Here is a 27,837-nt window from a genome sequence, read left to right on the forward strand (position 1 = left end):
ACATTTTGTTAGGAGGAGCACCCGTGTACAACGGCCTCCTGACAGGTTTGTTCCAGGAGCCAATAATGTGGCTGATTTTATTATGCTGACAGATTGTGGTGAGCCTTCCAACTTCAAGGAAGCTATGGGAAGATCAGAGAAAAAGAAGTGGGAGAAAGCCATGCAGTCAGAAATGGACTCCCTCCTTCAAAATGATACATGGGACTTGGTGCAGCTACCTGCAGGCAGAAAGGTTTTGCCATGCAAGTGGGTTTACAAAGTCAAAGTGGATTCAAATGCTTTACCGAGGTATAAGGCCAGATTGGTTGCCAAGGGATTTAAGCAGGAGAAAGGCATTGACTTTGATGAGATCTTTTCCCCTGTAGTCAAGATGACTACTTTGAGAGCAGTGTTAGCTCTTGTTGCCCATGAGGACATGGATATATGTCAGATGGATGTGAAGACTGCTTTTCTTCATGGAGATCTCCATGATGAGATCTATATGAGTCAGCCAGAGGGATATGCTGTTAAAGGGAAAGAGCAGCTTGTGTGTAAGCTCAAGAGGAGCTTGTATGGACTCAAGCAGGCACCAAGAGAATGGTACAAGAAGTTTGATGCCTTCATGCAGTCCCAAGGGTATCATAGGTGTGAGACCGATCATTGCTTGCACACCAAACGGGCAAAGGATGGCAATTTGATGCTACTCATTCTATATGTGGATGACATGCTGATTGCCAGTAAATCTCAGCATGAGATTAGTGCTTTGAAGAAACAACTGCATAAGTCTTTTGACATGAAAGACTTGGGTGATGCAAACCATATTCTTGGCATGCGGATTACTCGTAACAGGTCCAAGGGACTTTTGTTTCTGACACAGAAGGAGTACATTGACAAAGTACTGCAGAGGTTTAAAATGGAGGGGGGGAAGTCTATTAGTACCCTGTTGCCTCCACATTTAAAACTCAATAGTAAGGACAGCCCCAGATCAGATGATGATAAGGCTGAAATGGCCAAGGTTCCGTATGCATCTGCAGTTGGTTCTTTGATGTATGCCATGGTTGCCACTCGTCCGGATATTGCTTTTGCGGTGGGAGTCATCAGCATGTATATGGCAAATCCAGGCAAGCGGCACTGGGAAGCAGTGAAAGGTGTCTTGAGGTATCTCAAGGGTACCAAAGACTTGTGCATATGCTATGGTAGGCAGGATGCATTGGTGCATGGTTTTACAGATTCAGACTATGCAGGGAATGCAGATAACCGGAAGTCTACTACCGGTTATATTTTCACATTTGCAGGAGGTGCTATATCATGGGTGTCTCGGTTGCAGAAATGCGTTGCACTGTCAACTACTGAAGCTGAATATGTTGCAGCCACTGAGGCTTGCAAGGAAGCAATATAGCTTACTCGGCTGGTGGGAGATTTGGGCATTACAGGAGATATGCCAGTTTTGCATTGTGATAGTCAGAGTGCTATCATGTTGGCAAAGAATCCAGTCTTTCATCAAAAGACCAAGCACATAGATGTGAAATATCATTTCATCAGGGAGGTACTGGAAGACAAGCGACTTGAGCTTGTGAAAGTGCATACTGATGATAATCCTGCAGATTTGCTCACTAAGAGCTTGCCTACTGAGCGGTTTGCACATTGCCGCCACATCATGGGATTAGGATGAGACCATTATTATTTTATGGTCTTGTATACAGTAACTGTATATTGCTGTAATTTTTATTATTTTCTCCCCTTTAGGCACATTGGCCTTTAGGTGGGAGGTTGTTGGGGTAAAGGCACATTGCCACCCCTTTATTAAAGATATGACACCTATGACTGTCTTAAGACAGTCATAGGGTGAAAAACGTAATCCTAATAAAACCTATGAGTTTGTGGTGTGGCTCATCACTTCACACCCGCATCTATTGTGTCACTCCTCTCTCTCACTCTCTCCCTATTGTACTTCTCCCCCTTTCCTTCCCTCTCATTATGTAACCCCTTACTTGTCAGGAATGCATTAATCTTGGCATACCATGCACGTGGGGCTTGTTTCAGCCCATATAAAGCTTTGTTAAGCTTTGCAAACCTAAAGTGCATTGCCAGAAAGCTCAAATCTAAGAGGTTGTTTGGCATAAACCTCTTCTTGCAAGTCTCCATTAAGGAAAGCTGTTTTTATATCCAACTGATGGACATTCCAAACAAAATTTGCAGCCATGGCACTAACTGACCTTATGGTGGTCATCCGAGATGTAGGAGCAAAAGTCTCCTCATAATCTATGCCCTTCTTCTGTGTATAGCCTTTGGCAACGAGCCTTGCCTTGTACTTGTCACAATGGACCCATCTGGCTTCCTTTTCACTTTGAAAACCCACTTGGTACCAATGGCATGCTTACTTGGTGGCAAATCCACAACATCCCAAGTCGATTTTTCTCAATGGACTGCAATTCATTATGTATGTGGTGAATTTTCTGAAAATATAACATCTCTACTCACAAAAATCTTGCGAGAAGCAAGATTTAGAGACGATAGCCTTTGTTTTGTGCACTGTACCTACAAAAATGCATTTAAGTGCCTTATCTGACAACTTATGTCGAAACTCCACAGGCACGTGGACATATGCAACACAACCAAAAACTCTAAAGTGATCCACTGAAGGCTTTCTCCCATGCCATGACTCATAGGGAGTGATTGTCTTCAAAGCCTTTGTGGGAGCCCGATTCAAAACATAGTTTGCACACATGAGGCCTTCGAGCCAAAACCTGTGAGACAACTTTTTACTAGTAAGCATGCATCTATAAGAGTTCGATTCTTGCGCTCAGCTTTACCATTTTGCTGAGGTGTAAGCCTTACTGTAAGCTGATGGCTGATGCCTTTCTCCTTCAAAAATGCCTCAAACTCATGAGACATACTCCCCCCCTCTATCTATGCGAAGTGTCTACACCTTGAGTCCTATCTCATTCTCAACCATAGCCACAAAGTGTTTGAAATGCATATACACTTCTGATTTTGCCTTAAGACCATAGACCCAAGTGTAGTTGGTGAAGTCATCTATGAATGTAACATAATAGAGATAACCCCCAAAAGCAGGTGTCCTCATGGGACCGCAGACATCACTGTGAATGAGCCGTAATTTACGTGTAGCTCTCACTGCACCATCCTTCTTAAAAGGAAATCTATGCATCTTGCCAAGGATGCAACCCTCACATGCATGAGGAGGAGGTGACTCCAAAGGAGGCAATGCACCAACCATTGCATGCTTCTGAAGTGTCATTAAGCTGCCATAGCTCATGTGTCCATACCTGGCATGCCATAACTCCGCAATTTGCATCGCCGCAGTGGGAGTACTCACCGAAAGTTCAAGATCAGATCTTTTCTCATATATATCAAGCTGAAAAAGACCCCCATACAAAGTGCCTGACAACATCAAAGCATAGTCGTTCTCTTTGTCTCTGACTGCACACTTAGCATCATCGAATACAACCTCAAATCCTCCTCTATTGAGAGAGGATACTGAAAGCAAATTCTTCTTTATACCTGGCACATAGAGAACATCTGAAATTCTGAAATCTGTGCCATCAGTGGATGTGAGGATAATGTCCCCCACTCCACACACTGAATAAGAAGAATTATTTACACAAGTCACCTTCTTTTTAGTAGGTGGAGAATGCAGAGATGCAAAAAGGCTCTTCTTAGAAGTGATGTGCTTAAAGGCACCATTATCAAAACACCAAGTATTCAGTGTCTCATTGACACTGAGAGAGCATGCACCCTTTGAAGGATCATAACTGCAAGTCAAGAAAGCATAAGGATCATCCTCAGTAGTGGTTGTAGCATCTGAACTACCCACTAATGAATCTGAAATGCAAGACAAAAAGGCATAGTGCTCTTCCGCAAAGTTGGATGTAACATGCTTCAACATGTATCCACTTGCTTTCAATAGTATGCTTATTAAGAAATGAAATGTTTTCCTACTGTTCAGTTACGGACAATGGGGACTAGGTCTAGCATTTGAGGGTGGACCCCCTTGCTTGGGGTTATGGAAATTAGTGACCCACAAGAGTGATGGCCTCTCTTTGAGAGGGACATTTGGAAACCACACCCCACCTGAGTACCCAAACATGGGACCAATCAAATGCATAGATTGCATACTGACCTAGTAACCATTCAAGAGAATGTTCCCTGAGCTTTGGGTGTGGGCCTGGCAGCATGCCAAGAGTAATGGAGATACAATATAAGACAACAAACAAATGAGCTCAGTATGGCTCAATTATGACCTTAGAGTACGTCAATAGATAGTCCAAGCTGTTAGGAACCCGTGGGTGCGATCAGAACTGAATTCTCACAACTTTAAAATTTAAGGGTTTTTGGGGGTGACACGTGGCAGACTGCCACGTGGAATCTGAGCTGGCAGGTCAATCCACCTGTCCCACACATGTGGCAGCATGCATGGCAAGTGGCAGGGCATGCAGGCCAAGTGTCTGGCCCCAAATCTGGTAGATTTGGGGCAGGTTGTGGACTGTCCTCTTTGGGACTGCAGCCCACTAAAAATCTGGGACAAGTGTCCATCTTCCACTCTAGGCCTTGGGGGAGGGGGCTGAGCCTATAAAAGAAGGCCTCTCCCCTTCATTCCATACATGAAAATTCGTCACTTTTCTTCTCCCTCCTTTTGGATGATGCAGCAGAACCTCTCCAGCTCCTTGGATGCAGCCAGCTTCTCCCCAGACCATTCTCTCACCTCAGCAGCACTTTCTCTCGCTACAACAGCACATTCTCTCTCTACACTTCCAGCCCCTCCTCTCTAGAAATCTGCCCCCTCAGCTCTTCTGGAACAGCAGCAGCATCCTCTCTCCTTCTCCTAGCCTGGAGCAGGCACAGCCCCTTTCTCTCTCCTGCTACAGTCTTTCTCTCTCTATTACAAAATTTCTCTCTCTACTGTTCCAGCCCATTCCCCTTGCAGAAATCTGCCTTTCTGTGCACCTCTGGAACAGCAACAGCTCCTCTCTTACATCCCTTCCCTTGGGATCAGCATTGGCACTCTCTCTCTACATCTATCACTCCATAAAGGCTTTCTCTCTCTAGCCTACAGGCTGTTTTTCTAAGCTGTTCTCATTCCAGCCCCATTTCCACACTCTCCTCACCCAAGGTAGCTTCAGAGGCATCAAGGACTTCATCTACAAAAGGGTCAAGTCACGAAGGGAGCATGTATTGTCAAGTTTATCTCATTTACAGCACTATTTCATGTTGTTTCTACTATCTTTCTAGAAACTAGTGCTTGCCTCTAATGTTGGATGTAAGTGGTGATTGTTGCAGGCTTCTTCCTTGTGGATTGGGCAAGCCAAGAGTTGAAACCTGAGCTTGGAGTCCTCTTTTTTGTTGTCTACCTTGTACATATGCTCTTGAGTCTTGTATCTAGGTCCTAGGTTTTCACTGAGTTCATCAATTTGGAAGGTGCATTGCACCTTGGTCTTGTATCTCCATTTTCAAGAATAAAGTGAGCCTGGATAAGGGGGGGGGCGCGTCTTGGCCCCTCAATCATATTGCAATTTCCAATGATGTCACTTTGTGTTTAAGCTGTATAAGTCTTAATTCCAGCTTAATTGCAAACTCTTAAGTTCAAGTATATGTGTTTGGCAACTCGCAATCATTTCATTCAAACGCCTCTGCAAAATCCGTTGTCTGAATTGATAGAAAACACCGAGTAGTTTACAGATGAGGTCTACATACTACCCTTTCCCCACGGTCTCTTGCCTAGCTATTTTCTCTTCCATTCCAAAACTTGACATTTTCCAGCCAGACTTTTGCACCTCGGGCTTTCCATCACAGGTCAAAAACTGTGCCGTGCTTCGCTATCTGACATCGCCTCTTGTAGGAAAAGCTCCTTGCATTACTAGGAGCTGCACCTATTTCACACTCTCTCCTCATCATTACTCTCAAGTAGAAGTCATAAACCTCTCTTCCACATAAAACAAAATGCAGCAAATTGTTGAGGGTAGAATGCAGAATCATTAAATGAGATTATGCAGATTGGCCCTCCAATCATGGAAGAGCAACCCAGTTAGAGAATCTGCTGCTACTATGATGATTCCTACATGCAAAGTGAGAGAGATATGAGGATGCATATGCATGCAAAGTGGTTCAGAAAGGAAGCACGTAGACACATGAAGAGGGATATATTTTCATTTATGACCACCATGGATGACCTTCCCATTTAAGGCTAACATTAAACTATGACTAATAGACCAAAATGTCCTATACCTCTGGGGACCTAGAGAAATGAGCGCACATCTTTATTCATAAACATTGGGAAAATTTGCATCAATTATGGGCACCACTTGGTCCCATCAAGACTTGAGGTTTCTGTCAAAAACCCGATCAAGACCAAGGCCACATAATAAGGCCATCCCAATAATAATGTCAATATTACAATTCATCACATGGCAGTACTAATAAGGTGTACACAATATCCCGTACCATTGATGCCTCGACTATAACCACATTGGCAAATGTCATCAACCAGAACAATCAATTTCACGACGACTTTTTAAAATCCTAGAAGAGTAGATTATGAACCTGAGTAGAAGTGACCCCGTGGATCTGAGGGCGTTTTGAGGGGGGGGGGAGACACACACACTTTTTTTGTAAAACCACTGATTCAAATTTATTTAATGCAATTTACAATATTCGTCAGCAAGTGTGGCAGCAGAAGCAACGGGAAGACATTTCTAAAAGATGCAGAGAAATGTCACCTACATGATAAGCATCAAATAGGGACGTACATACCTAGATGAGTCCAGGAACATGCCCAAACTCATCCTCTAAAAACACAAAATAGTGTCATGATAAACATCAAATAGGGATGTATGCAAGGAATGCAGGCGAGATTTGGATCCTTTCACAAACTCATAGGTGGAGGCACTTGTTTTTCTCAAGATTACCAGTCTGTGCTTGACCCACTTCCATCTCTTATGTGATTGGATTCATATCTTGGGTGACAGATGTACTGCTCTCGTTGTACTACACATCATTGTTGAGGCAGTTAGGCCCTCCTATGGTTTTCATATAATGTCTTTTGTGAGGAGAGATGCTGAGGGAACTCTGAAAAGACACCTAATTATACCTTGCGGTTGCTCTTCGAACTGTTAAGGTCTTGTCACCCATTTTTAGCCCATTCAGTGCTGCACATGCCACATCAGTTACAGCAGGATCCTGACATATAATTAATATTTGACATCAGTAAACAAATACTTCCTTTTAACACCTCTTCAACACAAGAATATATTTACGTCAAAAAGCCAACAAAGAAACTTCACTTTGCAACAACCTGATAAACACAAAATCCATAGCCTTTTGAGTTGCCTGTCTCTTGATCTTTTACAAGGTCGAATCCACGGAGAGGCCTGCAACCCAAAGTAATAAACATGAATCACATCTGCCTTTCAAAGTCAACAGCCATAGCACATAATACATGTGAGTTTAGTCATGCATGATCTCGTGATAGTGTGTCCTCTGCTGCAATAACCTGACAACGCTGCTAAGGAGAAAAAGAGTAATTATCTAGCCACATGCAACAAGAATTAAGAGGCCGTGTAAGCATTGCATACACATTTGCAATATGATTACAACCGAGCATTAAGGTCTTTCAAACAGTTATTTTTTTTGTTTTTTGGATAAAGCATTTCAGCATCTTGAAAAGGGGTCTGATCGCGGCCGGCGGGGGGCAGAGAAAACCCATGTATGCACTAATCATTGCAATTCAAATATGCTTCTAACTCTAGAAATGTTAATCTGTCATGCCCCTTCAGTCCAGCAATCTTGCCCAGCCAAGACCCCTGCGCTAAGGAAAAGGACCAAATGCTTGCAAATGTTTGGGACCAAGGTTGGATCATGCTTTGTGGTAATGATCTTTGCAATGAGACCATTATGGCGTTAAGATCAAAATACTACAGACCCACGGGAGACTTCGAAAGTAATTTTCCTGTCAATAGTGCATACTGGACACCCATACAGTCAAGTGTAACCTTGTTGTAAACACTGTGTGTTTCAGGAACAAAGGAATCTGCCAAGAGCAGCTAGCTGGACATCACCAAGGAAAGACTTCAAATATGCACATTTCTCTGTAGCAATGGATTGCTAGACACAGCCTACAGATATCCTCTGTTCCTTGAGTTTTAATAAAGCATCACATAACAAAATCCTGTAGGAGGCGAAACCTGCAAAGAGATCATGGAAACACACCCAAAAAAAGGCAGAAACAAATACAAAAAAGACTGCAATGAGAACTCAGACCAAGATTCTTCACAAATTCTTCTACAAAAGATTTTAAAATGCAAGCTGACTAGCCTGGAAAAGGAGGTTGGCAGCATAAGACAGAAGTTTGCCTCTTGTTTTAAGTAGGTCAGCAGGAGAATGGGTAGGAAAGATGCAGATGCACAGACCATAAGACTGCCATTTTATGGTAGTAGAACAAAAAATGGGAGGCTTCGGACAGAAAGGAGAAACGAAGGAAAGGCGGGGTGGTTCAAACCTTGGAAACGGATCAAACTGTGAACAGCCATTGATGATGATGCCTTCAGTCATTTCACTAGCCTTCCATGTTTCACCGCTCTTAAAACCCTCCCCCCTAAAAGAAAGGAAAAAAAAAACACCTGCTGCTTAAAAGCAAGTTAAACCCATTACCCTTCAATCATCTCTTGTTGCTGCAATACTCTCCATCCCTTACAATTGTTGCAATAAAATTGTATTGTCACCCCCTCAAACCCAAAAAAAAAACCACCTTTTCCTTAAAGTAGGTTAAACCCATTACCCTTGTATCTCTCTTATCACAACAGGTCTCTCCATGCCTTACAACAGTTGCTATTAATTTGTTTTGTCACCCCCATGCTCGTTCTTCCCCTCCTCGCACCATTTCTCAATTTCATTGGTGGAGCAACTGCATGATATACTAAACTTGGGGGGGGTGGATTTGGGAAAGTAAACCCTCTGCCAATTCGAACCATTTGCGATTCACAAGCACATGGTCCAATATGGTAAAATCTTCTGGCCAGGCATGATTTAATGGCAAGCAAACAAGTTCCTGGTTTACAAGACCAGAAAGCAAACATGCACTTTGTCATGCATGTATCATCTTGAATAGTGCATGGCACTTGTTTTTATTTGAGTCTCTCTATTTCTTGAAAGTGAATAGATCAGGAGGCATGCCTCTTGCAACTCAGAGGAGAAATCTTTGATCAATAGTCCATAACGGATGGGGCGATTGGGGTAGGCTACATAAATCAATGAGCCAAGGTAGCAGGGGACTCACCAACTGAACCACCTCTCTGAATGAGTGTGTGCAACGGCTGCTTCTTTACAAGCAATCTGTTTATATCGCTTGTCAACCTCATGGAGTATGCTCAAGTACTATAAGGTGAGAAATGCAAGGAAAGGGAAAGCTAGAAGAAGAACGTGGGTGCTACATTCAAGTATTGTTTCTACGAACCGACCAGCCCACATGCCTCCTCATCGAGAAGGATAAGATTGAGTGTTTAGGCAACTCAATAATTCTGTTCTACGACTCCAAGAGCATGTGCTCTCTCTCTATATATATATTTATTTATTTTTATTTTGTTACGATTATGGGTTTTGTTTGTATCCGTCACGGGTGTTGATACCCACTATCACAATGGTCTGAAGAAATAGCCCTCTTCTGATGGGCTCAATTGTTTCCCACATGGAGGAGGGACCAGCGTAGTTGCCAATCTCATGGGATACCCTGCCTTCGCTTCTCACATGACAAACTACTCTATTCCCCTGCTCCCTCTTGGAGCGGTTTAGCTTATCCATCCCACTCCCACCACCGAGCACATCCCATCCCACTTATACCTTTGTAAGACTAGAATATATCCAAATTCAAATTTTTGTTGTAGCTTCTGCACACACGTGTAAGATATTTCGAAAAGGTGGAACAATTGATCACCACTTGGACGAAAATTCAAAGAATATGCACGTTCGCTAAGGTGATAGAAAAATACACCTTTGTTAACTAAAAAATTTTGGAAGAGCCATCAGAAGTGGACGAGTTGGAGGAAATCCTTCAACTAGAACAGATGGTCTATCCTATAGAAATAGAGAACCTAGAGACAGTTTTCCGCTGCTATCTTGTTAAGTTTAAAAATTATTCAAGACTTGATGCCAAATGGGTTGATGAAGATTACTTTACAGAATATCCACAAACCCTATAGATGTATAAGGCAAACTTTCAATTGGGGACAACTGAATAGAATCCGAGGGGTTCCCCAAAAATAAAGAGGATAACATTTTATTTTGACTTTAGTCAAAGGTTATTGACTCCGGTCAAAGAGTGTTGACTTCGGTCAAAGCGAGTTGACTCTTGTCAACTAGAAACGTTTCTATCTTTTGAATTGAGTTTGCTTAGTTGCATGGTGGGGATGCCCACAGAGGACTAGGATTAGTCCAGAAAATTAGAATGAATCCATTGGCTAACCTTTAACGGGTGCAATGTGCTTGGCGGTGTTTTATTTATGTGCAGGTGCTTGGAGAGGGCTAAAATACCTACTTTTTAAATGAAAAAGGCATGCAAACTGCATGTCCAAAGTGCCAATGGAAGTTCCACATTCAAGATAGCTATTTTTAGCAAGAATTGCAATCAGCTCGCCTCTAGTAGGGAGAAAGACGAATTTGGAGCTGGCTGCTCAGTTGTAACAGCAATTTTGTTGTAGCTTCTTCTGTGTGCTCCACGAGAGCTGAAATTCAACTTTTCCCTGGTGTTTATCTACTGTGAATTGCACCAGTCTGGTACAAATTTTGTTCAACCACTACGATTTGCTTCTATCTGCTGCGAATTGAGATCTCTAGCTGCTGCGAATTCTCTTGGAAGTGCTGTGTTAGGGTTTCCAAGCTGATTACAGATTTGTTTTTAGGGTTTCAGGGCTGATTACAAGTTCCCTGTATGAGTCTTCATCTATGAATTTCCTGCCTTTTGCAAGACTTGGCTGACCTTGGCCAGCACTGCCAACACTTTTGTGGAGAAACTTGATCAGGAGAAGGAGCCATATCTATCTGTCGTGTACTTTCGATGTTGAGTGTGTACTTGGCATCAAAGAGGACCTTTGATTACTTGATTGGAGTACCAATGAATTGATACCAATGAAATCAGACGGCTGGCGAATCTGTATGCCTGGCCCTACTTGATTCAATCTCTGCCCCACATATTGGGAGTGCGTTGGATCACACCTGCTCAAGCTTTACGGTTATATCTTTCTTTCTCTTGCGTATTCAATATCTATCAGAGCTCCACAATGGAGGGCACCTCGTAGTTGCAATAAACACAGGTCATAGCTAGGGATAAATGGCACTGTTAATCATCAAAGACTCACACTTCTGAACATGGCTGGCTGATAAAAAATATTCTGTCAGTATAATCGCAAAACTCTTAACCAAAATCTACTCAAATGATATGGTAATGCTAGATATACCCAAATGATTCTAGCAATTCTTTGATTTGTGCTTCTGTGAGATAGTATGGAAGGCCTCCAACAAAAACCCTGTCAGGTCCATCAGCACCTCCCACAGCACTGGCAGACACAAGACACAGAAAAGGTAAGGTTTCACATGTAGGGAGACCAAACAATGTGGTATTATGATAATGGATAAATGTAAGACAGTGTATTCACCCTGGAGTAAGACCAACTGCAGCAAGGTTGAGATGAGGACTTGGTTGACTTGGGCCAAGAGTAGCAGCTACTGAAGGATTGTAATCAGTTGGTCGCCTAACTCTCACTGCAACACCCTTTTCAAACAGAAAGAAGAAACAGAAAAATAAAATCAACTAAAGCACAAAACCACAACAAAACCAAAAATGCATCCAATGATGCGAATAGAAGTAGAGTTTACCTCAAAAATGATGCCATCAAGAGCCATGGCATTACTTGCTTCTTCCACAGTTCGCATCTCCACAAAAGCAAACTTCTTTTCATGATTGATGTACACATTTACTACGGCATCTCCTGAATAAAAAAGCACATCATTAACATACATCTCACGTAGCAGCATGTGCTTACAATATTCTTCCACCAAAGGAAACAAAAGTTTGAAACGAAACCCTTCAAGGTAAAGACAATTTCAACCTGGCCCTGCAGAGTTTCCACCAATGGCTGCCATAACTTGGCTGAAGAAAGTAGCTATTGTCTGGCCCAAAAAAAAGTGTTAGTTTGACACGAAACAAGACAAATATGGAACAGAAACTAGTTATGCAGCTATATATATATAGAGTGTATGTGTGTGCGAGCGCGCGCACGCACACGCACATGCACACAAACTTTTACAAAAAAAAGTTGTGCACATATATGTGTGTGCACGCGTGCGTGTGTGTGTGTCCACAAGCCCCTCTCTCTCTCTCTCTCTCTCTCTCTCTCTCTCTCTCTCTCTCTCTCCGGTGCCAAGACCATAGGGTTAGGGGGAACATGGATTGAAGATAGCAGTATAGAATTGCAATGGCACCCTATGGTCAAACCTAGGGGGCTTCTCAGAGACACACACCAACAGAGAGATGATATTCTACACCGAGATGCATGAAAGTCTTGAGCGGGGACTACCCACAGTCACTGGATACACTTGGGAGTCAGCGTTCAGAAAGGAGACAAGGAGGGATAGTGGAATACGAGGTTCTAGAGATGTTGCAGTCCTATTTAGATCACACAAGAGGCCGCTTGTCTCTGTGATGCGGAACGAGGCGCATGCACGACATGTGTGGATATGATTCCAGCCGCCTGACACCACCGCTCTGTATTGCAATATGCTATTTTCCCCTAGATACATCATCCTATGCGCATGAGGCCACTTCAGAGGGTCATAGCCCATATGAGACGATATATGAGGACATTGTGGAGTCTTCTAGACAAAGAGAGGTAGTCCTCCTTCATGACTTCAATGCGGGCATAAGCAATAGATTGGCGGAGCTGCTTGACTTTGAGTCAGGCCAGAGGTAGACCCACTAGAGATCGGGATAGTGAGACTCTACACGACCTGATCATATCCAATGGTCTTCAGCAATGGCCATTGTATGGAGGGCTTACATGTTTCCCACATGCAAGGGGCAGTAGTACTGTAGACTATTTGATGGGTACACCGACTTTTGTGACATAGGTATATACCTAGATGAATCCAGGAACATTCCCAAACTCATCCTCTAAAAACACAACATATTGCAGTTTCAATCTCACGATAGTCACTCATAAGATTGAAAACCATAAACTCAATCACGCATAGCAGGGACTAGCTACTATGACATCCCCACTAACGTCATCAACACCCAACTGTAGACCATAGTATAAAAATATGCTCTCACACATACGAATCCACACACCCACACATACTTGAGCATCCATTTATACAAAGTCTTAGTACTGAATTCTGTCGGCACTTTGGAGGTGAAGGGCAAGCTCAGCCATGACGAAGGTACATGACTTTATAGTTCCTCCCCCCCTCTTGGCACCTACCACTCATACTTGTCATTTCCTGTCTTGATTACACTACCAGACATAGTATGTGATCCACCTGTCCCCACCCAGGTCTGGGTACATATCGATCATGCCCTTGATGCAGTATCCATGAGCCATTATGTGGCGGCCTAGCGACCCCATGAGAGATGACGCAAACCTGGCTCTTGCCTCAGGCATGCTAGTGTCAGTGATTCATGATGCCACCATCAGATCATTCCCTACAATTAAATCTACAGCTCGCCCCTGAACTGGGAAGATGCATGGTTTGACGATGAGTGCCGAGAGAAGAGATCCTACCTCATATAGGAGCAGGCTTTGGGACACTTAACAAGATCTCAGGCACATCAGATTTCACGACATCTAGCGTGGTGTAAGAGACAAGCATTCTTGGATGACGTGATTCGATCTTTTCATGGAGGTGATCCCACCTTTGCATGGGAGCTCTTATCCGAAGGGAAAACACCAATCACAAATCCAAGTGTTTGGCACACCTATGCGTCATCCCTCGATAATGTCCCGGCTCAGGTACCATCCGATTTGCCCGCACCCCCCACGCCCACCTTCCTGCATTCTATTCACTTCACAAAGTGTGAGCGCTGCATTATGCCGACTCCACAACCGAAGAGCTTGAGACCATGAGGGGTTACGGACTGAGCACATCGCACATGGACAAGAGGTCTTGGCCCCGATCCTAGCACAAATGTTCAATCATGCTATATGTCATGGCTTCCCTCCTACTTGGAGTGCCGACACACAAAGTAGGAGATCCCTTGGATACTGGAAACTACCGTACTCTCATGATTGGTCATACACTGGCCAAGATCGACGGGTCACTACTAGAGAGAGAGATCAGCTCCCACATAGAGACACGAGGGCAAGGAGCCTTGGGACAGGTTGGTTTTAGGAGACAGCATTCCACTCTGGATCATACCTTCACTTGCGGGCAGTCATTGAGGAGGTGAGATCGAGATCCCAAAAAGTCTACATCGCTTTGTGTTAGAATTATAGATATAATTCAGCACTGACCAATGTAATATAATAAGCTAGTTAGGGGCACTTTTCCCTCTTTAAGAGATTTTCCCCCCTAACCGCAGTTAGTTCACTAACTATGGTCAGTGACTACTAAGGTTTTGTCACTAGGACAAAACCTTATCTTTCCTTCAGTGTGTTGTACTCTTACACTCTTCTATTGCAACTAAGCTTTCAGCTTCCAAGCTTCCAGCTCTCACACTCTCTCTTGCTCTCTCTCACTCACTCTACACCTAGTGGCTGAACTCATTAAGTGGACCAATGAGCACACGCAAAGGCACATAGCAATGGCACTAAATCAGGCTTTGATGCATGGTTTCCCAACAGAATGGCAAGAGAATTGGATCAAACCAATCTACAAAGGGGGTGACCGCAATCAATTAACAAATTACAGAACAATTATGGTATGTTCCACTCTAGCCAAACTATATAGCACAATAGTAGAGGCAAAATTGAGTGCTTGGGCAGAGAAAGAAAATAAAAGAGCAATAGGACAAGCTGGTTTCAGACCAAAACACTGTACAGTGGATCACCTAGTCACTCTTCGAGTTTTGATGGAGGAAAGCCGCCTCAAGGGGAAGCCACTCTTCTGTTGTTTCATTGACTTTAAGAAGGCATTTGATACAGTGCCTAGGGATGTGCTATGGGAGAGAATGGAATGCATAGGGGTGCCCGAGGAAATAAGGTTTGCTGTCTTTAGACTTTATGAGAAAGTAAAATGTCAACTAAAATGTAAGGATGGGATGTCACAAGAGTTCTATAGTAATATGGGGGTAAAACAAGGATGTCCGCTCTCACCCACTTTGTTCGGCCTATGCATTGATAGACTTGAGGAGTTGGTGAATGAAGAAGCATGTAAAGATGAGTTATACAGCCCTCATCTAGCAGGTCTCGTGATTTGGTTGCTTCTTTACGCAGATGATGTGGTTGTTTTCACTGATAGTGAAAGTAAGATGCAAAAAATGATGGATATCTTCAGCATATTTTGTGCAGAGAGTGGGATGGCTATTAATGTCAACAAAACTAAACTCATGATAGTCAAGACTATACAGCCAAGCAGCCCCCTCCAAATCTTATATAAAGGACAACCCATTGAGACAGTGCACTCATTCAAATACTTGGGTATTGAAATCCCCGCCAATAATAGATGGAACAGCTGTGTGCAACGGAGACTTGATGCAGGATGGGCAAAATACTTCCAATTTGAAAATGAGTGCAACAATAGCAATACGAGAAGGTGGCAAGTACGAAATATGATCTTTGGGGCATATGTGATACAGACAGTACTCTACGGAGTAGAGGTATGGGGTGGGAGTATATCTCCATCAACGTGGAATGAGATAGAGAAAATGCAAAAGTCTTTCATTAGGAGGCACCTGGGCATCAAGGCTACTACACCATACTCTTTGTTACTCCTAGAGACAGGATGTATACCCATAGAGCTACATGCTCTGAAGAGAGTACTCAGATACATCACAAAGGTCAAGTGCATGGATAATGAAAGGCTACCAAAGAGAGCATGGAATGAAAGTTAGAAGCTTCAAAAGACAAACAAGGGCAAGATTTTGACATCCGGATGGGCACAGGACCTAAAAAAATGGTTCAAGAAGTGGGAAGTAGAAGAGTATTTAAACTACTCTTCAGAGGAGATTGATGAAGAGGCTTTTCATTATGACCCGCTGAATGCACTACACAGGAAATGGCAAACAGCAGAAAACAAAGATAAATTTGAGTACTATCGCACATATATCAACCCCGAATATTGGTCAATTTATACAGGAAGGGAGACAACAACGCAGAAGTACATATGTACACCTATAGCAGTGCATAAACGGAGGGCTTTAGCCTCACTTCGCACCCGATCACACCAGCTGCAAATAGAAACAGGGGGATGGAAAAAGATGCCAAGGGAGAGTAGAATATGCCAACTATGTGATCAAGGTATGGTTGAAACAGAAGAACACATGGTAATGATATGCCCTCACTATGCACACATTAGGGAAGAGTTCAATCACCTCCTTGAGGGACATAACAAACTGGCTGATTTGCTGCATAAAGGGTCACCTTCAGCTTTAGGAACATTTGTGTATAAGCTCTTCAAGCATAGGAATCCACCTGAATCCTAGAAGGTGGTTTCTCTTTCCACCCTCCCATCTTCGGGAGGAGCTTTCATGTACTTGTGATATTGTATTGCTCAGGTCCCATAGGCCGGTTTTGGTCTTCAGAGGACGATATCTTCTTCTTCTTCTTCTTCTCTACTCACATTTGATATCAGAGCAGGTTCAAGAGCTTCGGGCTCCCTGCTCCCTTCAAGTTCCAACCCTTTGCCTCAAGCTTCAGCCAGCTTCAACTCGTCCGTACAGTCCGTACGACTGTACGGAATCCCGACGTACTGCATCCGTACTACCTCCGTACAAGTCGCGTACAGTCGCCGTACAGCTTCCGTACCATCTTCGTACAACTCGCGTACAGTCGCCGTACAGCTTTCGTACAGCGCCGTACAGATCACCGTACCTGTGCTGCAACTTCTGCACAGATTCGCCCCGTACCTGCGCTGTCATTTCCGTACCTGCCGTACAATCCGTGCGTGCCGTACCGTACAGTCCGTACTTACCGTACCAACTGTACTTTCCATAGATCTGTGTGCAGTCCTTCAGTACCACACGTGTGGCAACAATCTGTTCATCCGTACAATCTGTACTTGCAGATCTGTATTTGCAGATTTACACGGGTTTCCTTCAGCCACAGGTGTTCTTTGGCAGGCACATCTTGCAGAAAACCATAGTTTGGTTCAATTGTTTGGGAGTACATTTGGGGCATTTTGTATATTGCAGACATTGCAATCATTGTGTAGTTTCAGAGCTACATCTGGAGCAAAATTGCAGATTTTGTTTAAATTTTGGGGCTTTTACAGGCAGATCTGCAGATTTGGTCTGAAATTTGGGGCTTTTGTTCAAAAATTGCAGATTTGGGGCTTTTAGTAATTTTGCCCCTTTCTGGTTGCAATTTCAAGCCACAAATTGGGGCTTTTGTGTTGGGAGAGCATTTTTTGGAGTATTCAGTTCACACTGCCTTTCTTGGAGTGTTTGAAGCACTTTTGGCAGATTTTGGAGAGTTTTTGATGCTTGGACAGATTTCTGACAGTGCAAGTACAGAAATCTAAGTTGCATTTACAGCCCGTGCTTGGCTGTGTTTTTGGGAGTTGTGCATTTCATTCCCAGTAAGGGAATTCAGCTTTGTATCTGCTTCAATCTTTTTCTCAGATATGGCCCATCAAAATCAGAATGAGTTCCAGTTTGGTGGTCTTTCACAAGAAGACAAGTTGGATGGTACCAACTACTCCCTCTGGAGTTTCATGGTACGTAATATTCTGATTTCTCGAAATTTATGGGATTATGTCAATGGGGATGAGATCCGACCAGCAGATATTGCACCTGCTACCCCTCCTCAGCAAGGAGGTGGAAGAGGTCGTGCACAGGGTGCAGCTGCAGGACAAGTTGTTGGTGCAGCTACAGTCAATACTCCAGAGCAGAAGAGATGGGATTCACGGGATGCCTTAGCTTTGTCATGCATCTCTCTTTCAGTGAAAAAATCTATCATTCCGCATATCCGGTCGTGTAAGACCTCCAGGGCAGGCAGCTTTCACAGCAACAGTTGAATGTGTCTGGCTGCGACGTCTATTTGCTGGTCTTCATCTGTCTTTGGAGGGTCCCTCTCCAATTCTCACTGATAGTCAGAGTGCCATTGCAGTGGCAAAGAATCCAGTGTTTCATGCTCGCACGAAACACATCGAGGTTCACTATCACTACGTCAGAGAGAAGTTGCATGCAGGAGAGATCAGTATGATCTTTGTGTCCACACATGACAACGTTGCAAATATTTTCACCAAAGCACTACCACGTGAAAAGTTTGAGGCATTTCGCAGTGCCCTGAACTTATATCCATTTGGTGATTGATCAGCCTTGTACATGACATTGGCACTGCAGGGGGGTGTTAGAATTATAGATATAATGAGGCATTTCGCAGTGCCCTGAACTTATATCCGTTTGGTGATTGATCAGCCTTGTACATGACATTGGCACTGCAGGGGGGTGTTAGAATTATAGATATAATTCAGCAGTGACCAATGTAATATAATAAGCTAGTTAGGGGCACTTTTCCCTCTTTAAGAGGTTTTTCCCCCTAACCGCAGTTAGTTCACTAACTATGGTCAGTGACTACTAAGGTTTTGTCACTAGGACAAAACCTTATCTTTCCTTCAGTGTGTTGTACTCTTACACTCTTCTATTGCAACTAAGCTTTCAGCTTCCAAGCTTCTAGCTCTCACACTCTCTCTTGCTCTCTCTCACTCACTCTCTACTCCACTGTGTAGAATTTCGGAAGGCCTTTGACACAATTCCACGAGCTCTGTTGATTGGACGACTACAAGAGAGGAGGATTCCAGATGTCATGATTTGGGGGTGGTGAGTCTGTATGAGTCAGTCAAAGGGAGAGCACGTGTTCGTGGAGGCTTGTTAGGTTGAGACAAGAGCACGATAGGGGTGAAGCAGGGATGCCCTCTCTCAACGACACTATTTGAGCTATATATTGATGAGACCACGAATTCATTGACCACCTAGGAGGTGAGGGATCGCGCCTGGCCGACCTGATGATACAGATATTATTGTACATAGATGATAGTCCTTCTATCCTCCTCCGCGGCAGGCCTACAGAGACATCTAGATGCCCTAGAGGGGTTTTGCAAAGAGAGAGAGAAAGAGACCTAACAGTTAACCATGGCAAGACAAAGGTTATGGTTTTTAACACCTTAGGGCCAGCCCTTGATTGACATAGCTTCACCTACCGAGGAGAGCCAGTGGAGATCGTATAGTCCTACACCTACTTAGGGACAATCTTTGCGGGGCCAGTTTTCACGATGACCCATGCAACTAGGGAACATCTTACACGAGGGCAAGGAGCTCTAGCTCGACTAGAGCAACAGTGCTTTCAAGCACATTTTCAAGACCCCCCAACAAAGGGGTGGCTATTTGACACGTTAGTGAGGCTGACAGCCATGTAAGCGGCACCTTTTTGGAGGTGTGACAACGCTTCGAGATGTTGTAGGTGACTATGGGATCCAGGATGATTCGAAGCAAGCCTTCAGTCCCCCACAAGATTATACAAGCAGAGTTTGCCATGACACCGCTAGAGATTGATGCCATTTTCTAGACGGTCACCTATCTTCCCAAGGATGGGCTTTCCCTAGAGGGAGGCTGCCGAGGGTGCCACTGGAGTCATATATATGATTAGCCGAGAGTGGGGTTCACAAGGCCTGGTATGCACGCATTTCCAAATGGTTTGATAGGCAGGGCATTCAAATGGATCGTCTCCCCCCCTTTCAATACAGCTTGGAAGCTCTTGGTCCCCTAGCCTCTCGGGATGAGATCGACCGTATTATACTGTTGGAAATGCTCCAACTTTATATATCACAGACTTGGGGAGGGGACCAAAAGTTCCACACCAAGACCCGGTTCTACCGCAACCGTTTCTTGAGAATGTCGGAGGATGGAAGATCATCAGACCCCAATACCTAGAGAATAGACAAGTTTCAAATGCCCTTAGGATTGCCATTGGACAAATGTGGGTCTCATCCCATCAGCTGAGTATTGAGACAAGGAGAGCCACAGGCACACCCAAGAAGTAGAGGATTTGCTGATTATGCACTTTGGGGGAGCTAGAGATAGAAGAACATTTCCTATGTACTTGTCCGACCTACTATGAGATCCAAGGATGCTACCCTTGCCTCTTCCAGGAGGGACATGGCTTCGGGCAAGTCTCCCAACTGATTCACTTCCAAGACCAGATCTGTGATGGGCTCTATCTCATGGAGATGAGACGACATAGAGAGATCCTTCTGCGTCAGATTACAGAGCAGAAGAGGTTAGTGCCGCTGGAGACAAGGGTAGATCAAGCCCAACGACACAATGCGACGACGGACCAGAGCACGCACCATGGAGGTCCAACCTATCACAACTCTGCTCGGTGGAGACCGTCCCACCAGAAGCTGTTGGAGGTATTCTCTACTTATGGCACACCCTCATGGGGAGGGGCAATTGAGTGACTAAGGTTTGTGTGTGATGGTTGGTGTATATGTGATGGCCGACATGCTGTGATTGGCCCATGCATGAAGTGCAAGAAGATTGAAATTTGGAGGACGTGGCGTACACTTGGCAGTTTGGAGGAAACTGCCAGACATTGCATGGTGAGGCGGTGACTGCAAGCGGTGATGCGGCTTCTACAAATCATGTTGTCGATGGAATTATGCCTCTTTGTCTAGCCTCTCACATGAGAGTCGATTGTAGGTTCCTTGTCTTTGCCGGGACTTCACGACTGGCTAATATAGTGTCTTACGGTCTTCTCAGCTGAGTCAAATCTCTGATAGGGTCCATGGTTGTGTTGAGTCTTCTTTGTAACGAGTAACAAGGCCCGTAGGCATGAGTTGGATAGTGTGTCGAGGTCTATTGTCTTGAGTCAAGTTCTTCATGGTATATGTTGTCATTTTGGATCGCAAGCACCAATTCCAATAGAAGTGTCACTATTGATATGGCCCACAAGATACAAAGATCTTGGAGACCACGTCCCCTCGCCACAACGTGAGACGACCAGACAAACATAGATACCAAATAATTTCTTAGTAGGAGAGCCACCATGGCACCTAACTATGTCTTTTGACTCTGATTCTAAGTTTGAGTCTCCCTATTTGTCCCTAGTTTTGACTTTGAATTTGTGTTTTGAGTTTTAGTATAGTACCTAGCAAAGGGTCTTAGTGAGCCCTTAGCCTAAGCCCGTAGCAGCTTGTATGGGCATGTGCTACTCTGATACCTCTCTCTCTCTCTCTCTCTCTCTCTCTCTCTCTCTCTCTCTCTCTCTCTCTACCAGCCTCCTCCCTGCTCGCCAACCCGCTCCATCCCCTCGCCGGAGTGCTCCAGCCTGTCGCGGCGCCTAATCCTCTTGTCACGGGCCCGTTGGCCTCACCGGCCCACAGATGTGCCACCATGGTGCCGGGTTATGAGTCCCAGCTTTCAACCTGGATTCATATATATTTGCATCTATTTTTGTTCGACCTATTAAGCTCCGTAGATTAGTTTAGCACTCAACAAGGGCCCTAGTGTGCCTTTCGCTCTTGCCCCTTTAGGCTTGTATGAGATTTTCCTTTTTGGTGTACTTTGTATCATAGGCCCGCGCGGCCTCCCGAGGATGTTAATACATCTCTCTCTCTCTCTCTCTCTATACATATATATATATATATATATGCCTCTCTTTTTCTCTTTAATGTATTTAAATTTGGAAATTATCCAATTGTTACAAGAGTATCCAAGAGTATCCAAGTAATGAGACAATTGTAGGTACAATTTAAACTAGTGAACCTTAAAACATATATTTATATAATTAAATATTCCGTGCTTATTGTAGAAAACTTTCAGAACCTCCCCCCCCCCAAAAAAAAGAACATGTGCGTGTGTTGTGCGTGCATGCGTGGGTGTGGGCGCCTCTCTCTCTCTCTCTCTCTCTCTCTATATATATATATATAGAGAGAGAGAAAGAGAGAGAGAGAAAACTTTCAGAACCTTCCCCCCCCCCAAAAAAAAAAAGATGTGCGTGCATGAGAGAGAGAAGACTCTCATTCTCTCTCTCTCTCTCTCTCTCTCTCTCTCTCTCTAGAGAGAGAGAGAGAGAAGAAAGGCGCCGTGTGTTGTGCATGCATGCGTGGGTGTGGACACCTTTCTTCTCTAAGTTCTTTTTTTTTTTTTGGGGGGGGGGGGGGAGGGGAGGTTCTGAAAGTTTTCTACAATAAGCACGGAATATTTAATTATATAAATATATGTTTTAAGGTTCACTAGTTTAAATTGTACCTACAGTTGTCTCATTACTTGGATACTCTTGTAAAAATTGGATAATTTCCAAATTTAAATACATTAAAGAGAAAAAGAGAGGCATGCACACAATGGGAAGGCATATTTGGACTGCATGATAAAACTGAAAAGCAATGCTAACTTTTAATTTGTCTTAGAAAGCACCTAAAGGATACACTACTAGACACCTAAAGGATACAATGCTAACTTTTAATTTGTCTTAGAAAGCACCTAAAGGATACACCGCTGGATACCTGTTCATTTGCCAATGGCGGTAGACCCCCAACATAAACTCGTCGGGCATGCCTTGTCGCCTGTGTCAAAGTTAAGGCATAATGACTAGGTGCCCAAAGCCATTACTTTTAAATGAAGAGAGGAAAATACATTAAAAGTCAAAATAACTGAATGCTAAATATACCTGCTGTGTCATAGATTGCATTGACATGGCTGGAATTCCTCCAAACTGTAATGAACAAAAAAAAAGAGCATAATCACACGGAATATCCATCTGCTAGATTTTTAAAAGTGCTCATATACAACGCACATGGAAAGGTGGCAATAGAAGAATTCTGAAAAATATTCAATGACTCTATAGCAACTCCATAGCAAGCACGTTATCTATGTCACGATCTGTGACGTATTCCTTTCTCTATTTCTAGACTTATGGATGGTTTGATGAATGGACACTTGTGGAAGGGTATGCCCTTTCGACGGGACACTTCCTATGAGGCACAACCCTTCACAAGAGACACTCTATTGAAGCGACATTTCTATTGTAATGTACCCTCTCATCAAAGGTCACACCCTTCACAAGGGGTACACACCTCTTCATGCACATACCCTTTGAAGTACACACCTTTTCATGTGTGACTCTTCACTCTCTATAAAAGAGAGGCCCAATTGTATGGATGACACACAACATCTACACTACAGACATTCAAGCAATACAATTATTCCTTGTTCTCTGCTATCTCAGTCTCCTTTCTGTTCCTTAGCACATTTCTAAATATAGTAAATCTAGGATTTCTTACAGTGGTATCAGAGCAAAAATTCGCTCCTGCCTGTAGGAAATGCCCCCCACCTTCTAGCGCCGATCTGATACATCTTTTCCGCTAAAAGGATATCCGTGCACATTGTGCATGGAAGAGATGGAGAGGATGAGCGTAAAAATTTTTCGCGCCAACGTTGCCTAAAGTCATCTATGGCCTCTCCATCTCCCACACATCACGAGTTGATGTGAATGGACACGACAAAAATCGTGTCTTTTCAGGTGCTTGGGCTGTCCCAAAACCAAGGGACACACCTTTTTCCACCATCGGACACACCTTTTGATGAAGAGTCTCACTCCTCACTCAAGGGACACACCCCATCGTGGACAAAAGGACACACCTATTCATGTAGGGACACCCCTTTTAAAAACAGGGACACACCCCTTCATGAAAAGGTGCACCTATTCCAAGGGTCACACCCCTTCGAATAGGCACACCTTTTAGGCACCAAGCACCTATAAAAGGGTATCTAGAGGGGTAAAAAGGGAAAAAAATAAACCCATCCCCTACCCTTAGGTTTACCCTAGCTACCCTAGGGTTAACCAAACCCCCAAATTAATTTTTGGGCAACCACCCATTTTAGGCAGCCCCAACAAAAAGAGGCGAACCTCTTGGACGATCTCCGTACGTACGGATCTCCACGCAGGTTCGCAGTCATTTACCTCGCCATATCGCAGCCCCCTGCGCAGCCCTAGCCTCGCCAGCACGCCAGCCTTCCTGCGCAGCCCTAGCCTCGCTAGCACGCCAGCCCCCTGCGCAGTCATTTGCCTCGCCAGCACGCAGCCCCCCCTGCGCAGTCATTTGCCTTGCCAGCCACGCCAGCCTAACTGCGCAGCCCTGCATTCCCATTTGCGCTGCCAGCCCTGCAATTGAATTACGCTGTCAGCCCCCTCGCCATAGGCAACCTAGCCTTGCCCATTTGCGGCCCTGGTTACCTGCTATTTCCCTGCCAGCCTGCAGCTTAAAATCCGTGACAGCACTGCCTTATCTGCGAAATCCAGCCTTGGGAACTGCAACAGTTTTCGCCATTGCCAGCCTGCAGCCCCCCCCCCCTTGTTTCGCCATCTTTTCCTGCCAAATCAGCAACAGTAGCAGCCTCCTGTCGCGATGAAGACAGCCTGTTAACAGCCCGGACCAGACAAGCCTCGATCCGCTCCTCGCAAACCACTGCAACATGGATCTCCGGACAGCGATTTGCAGCCTTCTTCTACGCAACAATTTGGCCGATTAAATCATTGCCAGGTGGAGTCTTTTCAATCTGCTTTTAAGGATTCTCTTGTCATTATCAAATTACAGCAAATGAAAGAATCTCCCTTAAAGCATGGAAACCCCTGGTAATTCACCCGGCATTTCAAGGACACCTCACGCATCATCTACCACACAATATCGTGTTCAGATTGCACAACCAGCCCATTTCGGAGCTTTTGCATCGTGGGTCTTCTGTGTCACGTGCCCTCCTAGTGATTTGGACCACATCCTATACCTTCTGCGTGAGGCACCTCAGTTACATTACTTCCTTAGCACAGTACAGGTTGTGTTCCACGAGACACGAAGATATCCTGAACCCGATATTCCTCAAGAGTTTGCTGTCCATCTTTGGAGAGAATTTTACCCCTCACCTTCGGCATCTCCACTCTCCACCTCCTTCAGCTCCCAAATATCCTCCTCTACAGGTTGTACCTTCTCCAAGTCAGTATTTACACTCTGAAGGCACTCCTTCTCCTGGATATCCTCCATTTCCGACAGCAGCTCCTTACCCCTTCTCAGATCCGTGGACTCTGCAACCTACTCCTGTCCTCTCACGAGCAGTAACACCACTTTCGGCATTACCAATGTTACCTCAGATAGGACCTCCTTTACCAGATTTCCACGGGTGGTTCCATCCTGCCTCGCCTGCCCCCTCCAACATGAGCAACCTCAGGGAGCAGCCCGAATCCTCTTCCAGGAATGGTACAAACTAGAGTGCAAGTTCGCCCTTTTCTCACAGGGATCTCCGATATGTCGCAACGCTCGCGTGAAGCCTCTCCAGAGATCAAAGAATCAAGTCCAAAAAAAACCCCTGAAGTCAACTTACAAGGCGAATCACTATTGCAACTGCGAATTTCCCAGCTTCAGGACAGCATCTCCGACTTGGTCCAGAAAGTTCAACAACTTCAAGAGTCTCGCAGTACCACACATACAGAGGATGACGTGACGCAACCAGACGACTATGCGGATTCATTCCCACCAGAGGTAGAAAACACTGAACTACGTGCCCTCTACCGTTTACTTCAAGCTTCCAAAACTAAAAGACTTGACATCAAACTTTCGGAAGCCTACACTGGTCAACGCAATCGTCGAACAGTTGACCAATGGCTCGCAAAAATGCGCATGTATTTTGATACTGTTGACCTCACTGAAGGCAAAAAGATCGCCTTGGCAGCCTCCCTCCTCAAGGATACAGCTTTTCTATGGTGGCAAAGACGCGTAAAGGACGGCAAAAGTGTGTTAACATGGGAACGTTTTGTACACGTGCTCCGCAAGCAATTCATACCTGCCAATGCGGACTTCCAAGCACGTTCAAAACTCCGACAGTTGGAGCAAACGGGCTCCCTGTCTTCCTACATCTCTCAGCTCACCACATTGGTGCTGGAGATTGATGGTTTAACTGAGGATGATCGCCTTCATGCTTTCATCTCAGGCCTCAATCCCTCGTTACGCATTGATGTCCTTAAAGCAAACATCACCACCATAGCTGGCGCTATTGCTTACGCAGAGCGCATTACAGATTTCCAAAATACAGGGAAGCAGAGTGCTAATCGCACACAGAACTCTCCTCTAGCCAAAGATGCTCGCCCTCAAGATAACACCAGGTTTCGAAAAAACTCCGATAATCAAGGTCAGCGACGGTCTCAAGATCCCCAGAAGACTCAGAAATCATATGCTGGATTCCAACAGAAGCACTGCTCCAAGGATCGCGCCTCTTCTTCTTCACAAAGTCATTACCGACATCCCCAACATAAAGGTGCGGCCACTGACAAGAAGAACAACTCTAGCACAAAAGGACTTTGTACCATCTGTACAGGGGACCATAGATGGTTCGATTGTCCCAAGCGACCAAAGCAAAATTCCAATATGGAACCTAGCACTTCCCAAAGAGAAGATGCTACCCCAGCACAAGACAAGAAAGGCAAAGCTGTTCGAATGGCGAATACCATTCACCTGAGCCTTGCCAGCAACCCCGAACCTTCCCTGGCCACTCATGTACTTTGTGTTCAAGGATCGATTCGTGGCACAATGGTCACTATCCTCATCGACAGTGGCTGTTCTCATAATTTCCTAGCTAGTTCTATGGTCGACAAACTTCGGTTGACCACCAGTCCTAGTCTCACGGACTATTAGATTGAACTCGCAAATGGAACTACCTTCTTGTGCAACACCAGAATCAAAAACTTGTCTTTTCGCATCCAACATTATACGGACAAGTTGAACTGCGACATCATGCCTCTTTCTCGGTACGATGTCATACTCGGACAACAGTGGCTCTACGACTATGATCCATCAATCAGTTTTCGCAGCCATACTATCCAATTTGTCCACCAAGGAAAACTTATTGAGCTAACTGGTTCTAGGGACTCTCCTTCAACCCCAGTTGCCTCTGCCCTACAAGTAAAGAAGTGGGTTCGTAAACGCCAAGTAAAGACTTCACTTCTGTTGGTTACGGCAGTAGAGGAGACACCAACTAAGGATCCTCCTGAATACCACCTTTTTTCCAGCCTTACCTGGATATTTTTCCACAGGAATTGCCAAAGCGATTACCACCTGGACGACTAGTGGATCACCCAATTGAACTTATTCCCGGCAGTAATCCACCGTCGAAACCTCCTTATCAGGTTTCTCACACTCAAAATGAAGAAATCCAAAGACAGGTCACCGAACTACTCGACAAAGGTCACATTTGGCCCAGTCGCAGCCCTTTCGGATCTCCTGTACTACTTGTGGAAAAAAAGAATAAGTCAATGCGCCTCTGCATCGACTACCAAGCCCTCAACAAGCTCACTATAAAAAACAAGTATCCATTGCCTCGCATCGATGACCTCTTCGATCAACTTCTACATGCAACACAATTCTCAAAGATTGATCTTCGTTCAGGTTATCATCAAATTCGCATACGAGAAGGCGATGAGTACAAGACAGCTTTTCGAACAAAGTATGGACACTATGAATGTTTGGTCATGCCTTTTGGGTTAAACAATGCCCCGGCCACATTCATGACACTAATGAACGACATCTTCACGCCTTTCCTCGATAAGTTCGTCATCGTTTACCTCGACGACATCCTCGTTTTCAGTAGATCCCTACTTGAGCACAAACAACATCTTCACCAAGTTTTTGAAGTTCTCCGCGCAAATTCTCTCTACA

At 44.5% G+C, this 27,837-nt stretch overlaps 1 protein-coding gene across 5 annotated transcripts in view; it reads right to left on the reverse strand.

Annotated features, from left to right (window-relative positions):
- Positions 1-27,837, reverse strand: part of LOC147905485 (splicing factor U2af large subunit B-like) — a 76,534-nt gene that overhangs the window by 28,204 nt on the left and 20,493 nt on the right. For 3 of the 5 annotated variants that reach the window (XM_087372915.1, XM_087372929.1, XM_087372908.1), the window contains 8 exons: positions 22,806-22,850; positions 22,642-22,701; positions 12,093-12,153; positions 11,860-11,972; positions 11,640-11,755; positions 11,442-11,540; positions 7,289-7,364; positions 7,085-7,173 (listed from right to left, as the gene is read on the reverse strand). In XM_087372915.1, coding sequence (XP_087229041.1) covers positions 7,085-7,173; positions 7,289-7,364; positions 11,442-11,540; positions 11,640-11,755; positions 11,860-11,972; positions 12,093-12,153; positions 22,642-22,701; positions 22,806-22,850 — 659 coding nt within the window. The remainder of the gene's footprint in view (positions 1-7,084; positions 7,174-7,288; positions 7,365-11,441; positions 11,541-11,639; positions 11,756-11,859; positions 11,973-12,092; positions 12,154-22,641; positions 22,702-22,805; positions 22,851-27,837) is intronic. The other 2 variants (XM_087372922.1, XM_087372937.1) reach the window with 2 other exon arrangements.

Source organism: Dipteris shenzhenensis, chromosome 1, assembly GCF_047967505.1.
Source record: "Dipteris shenzhenensis isolate YYH24624 ecotype China chromosome 1, Dip_SZ_1.0, whole genome shotgun sequence".
Lineage (NCBI taxonomy): Eukaryota > Viridiplantae > Streptophyta > Polypodiopsida > Gleicheniales > Dipteridaceae > Dipteris > Dipteris shenzhenensis.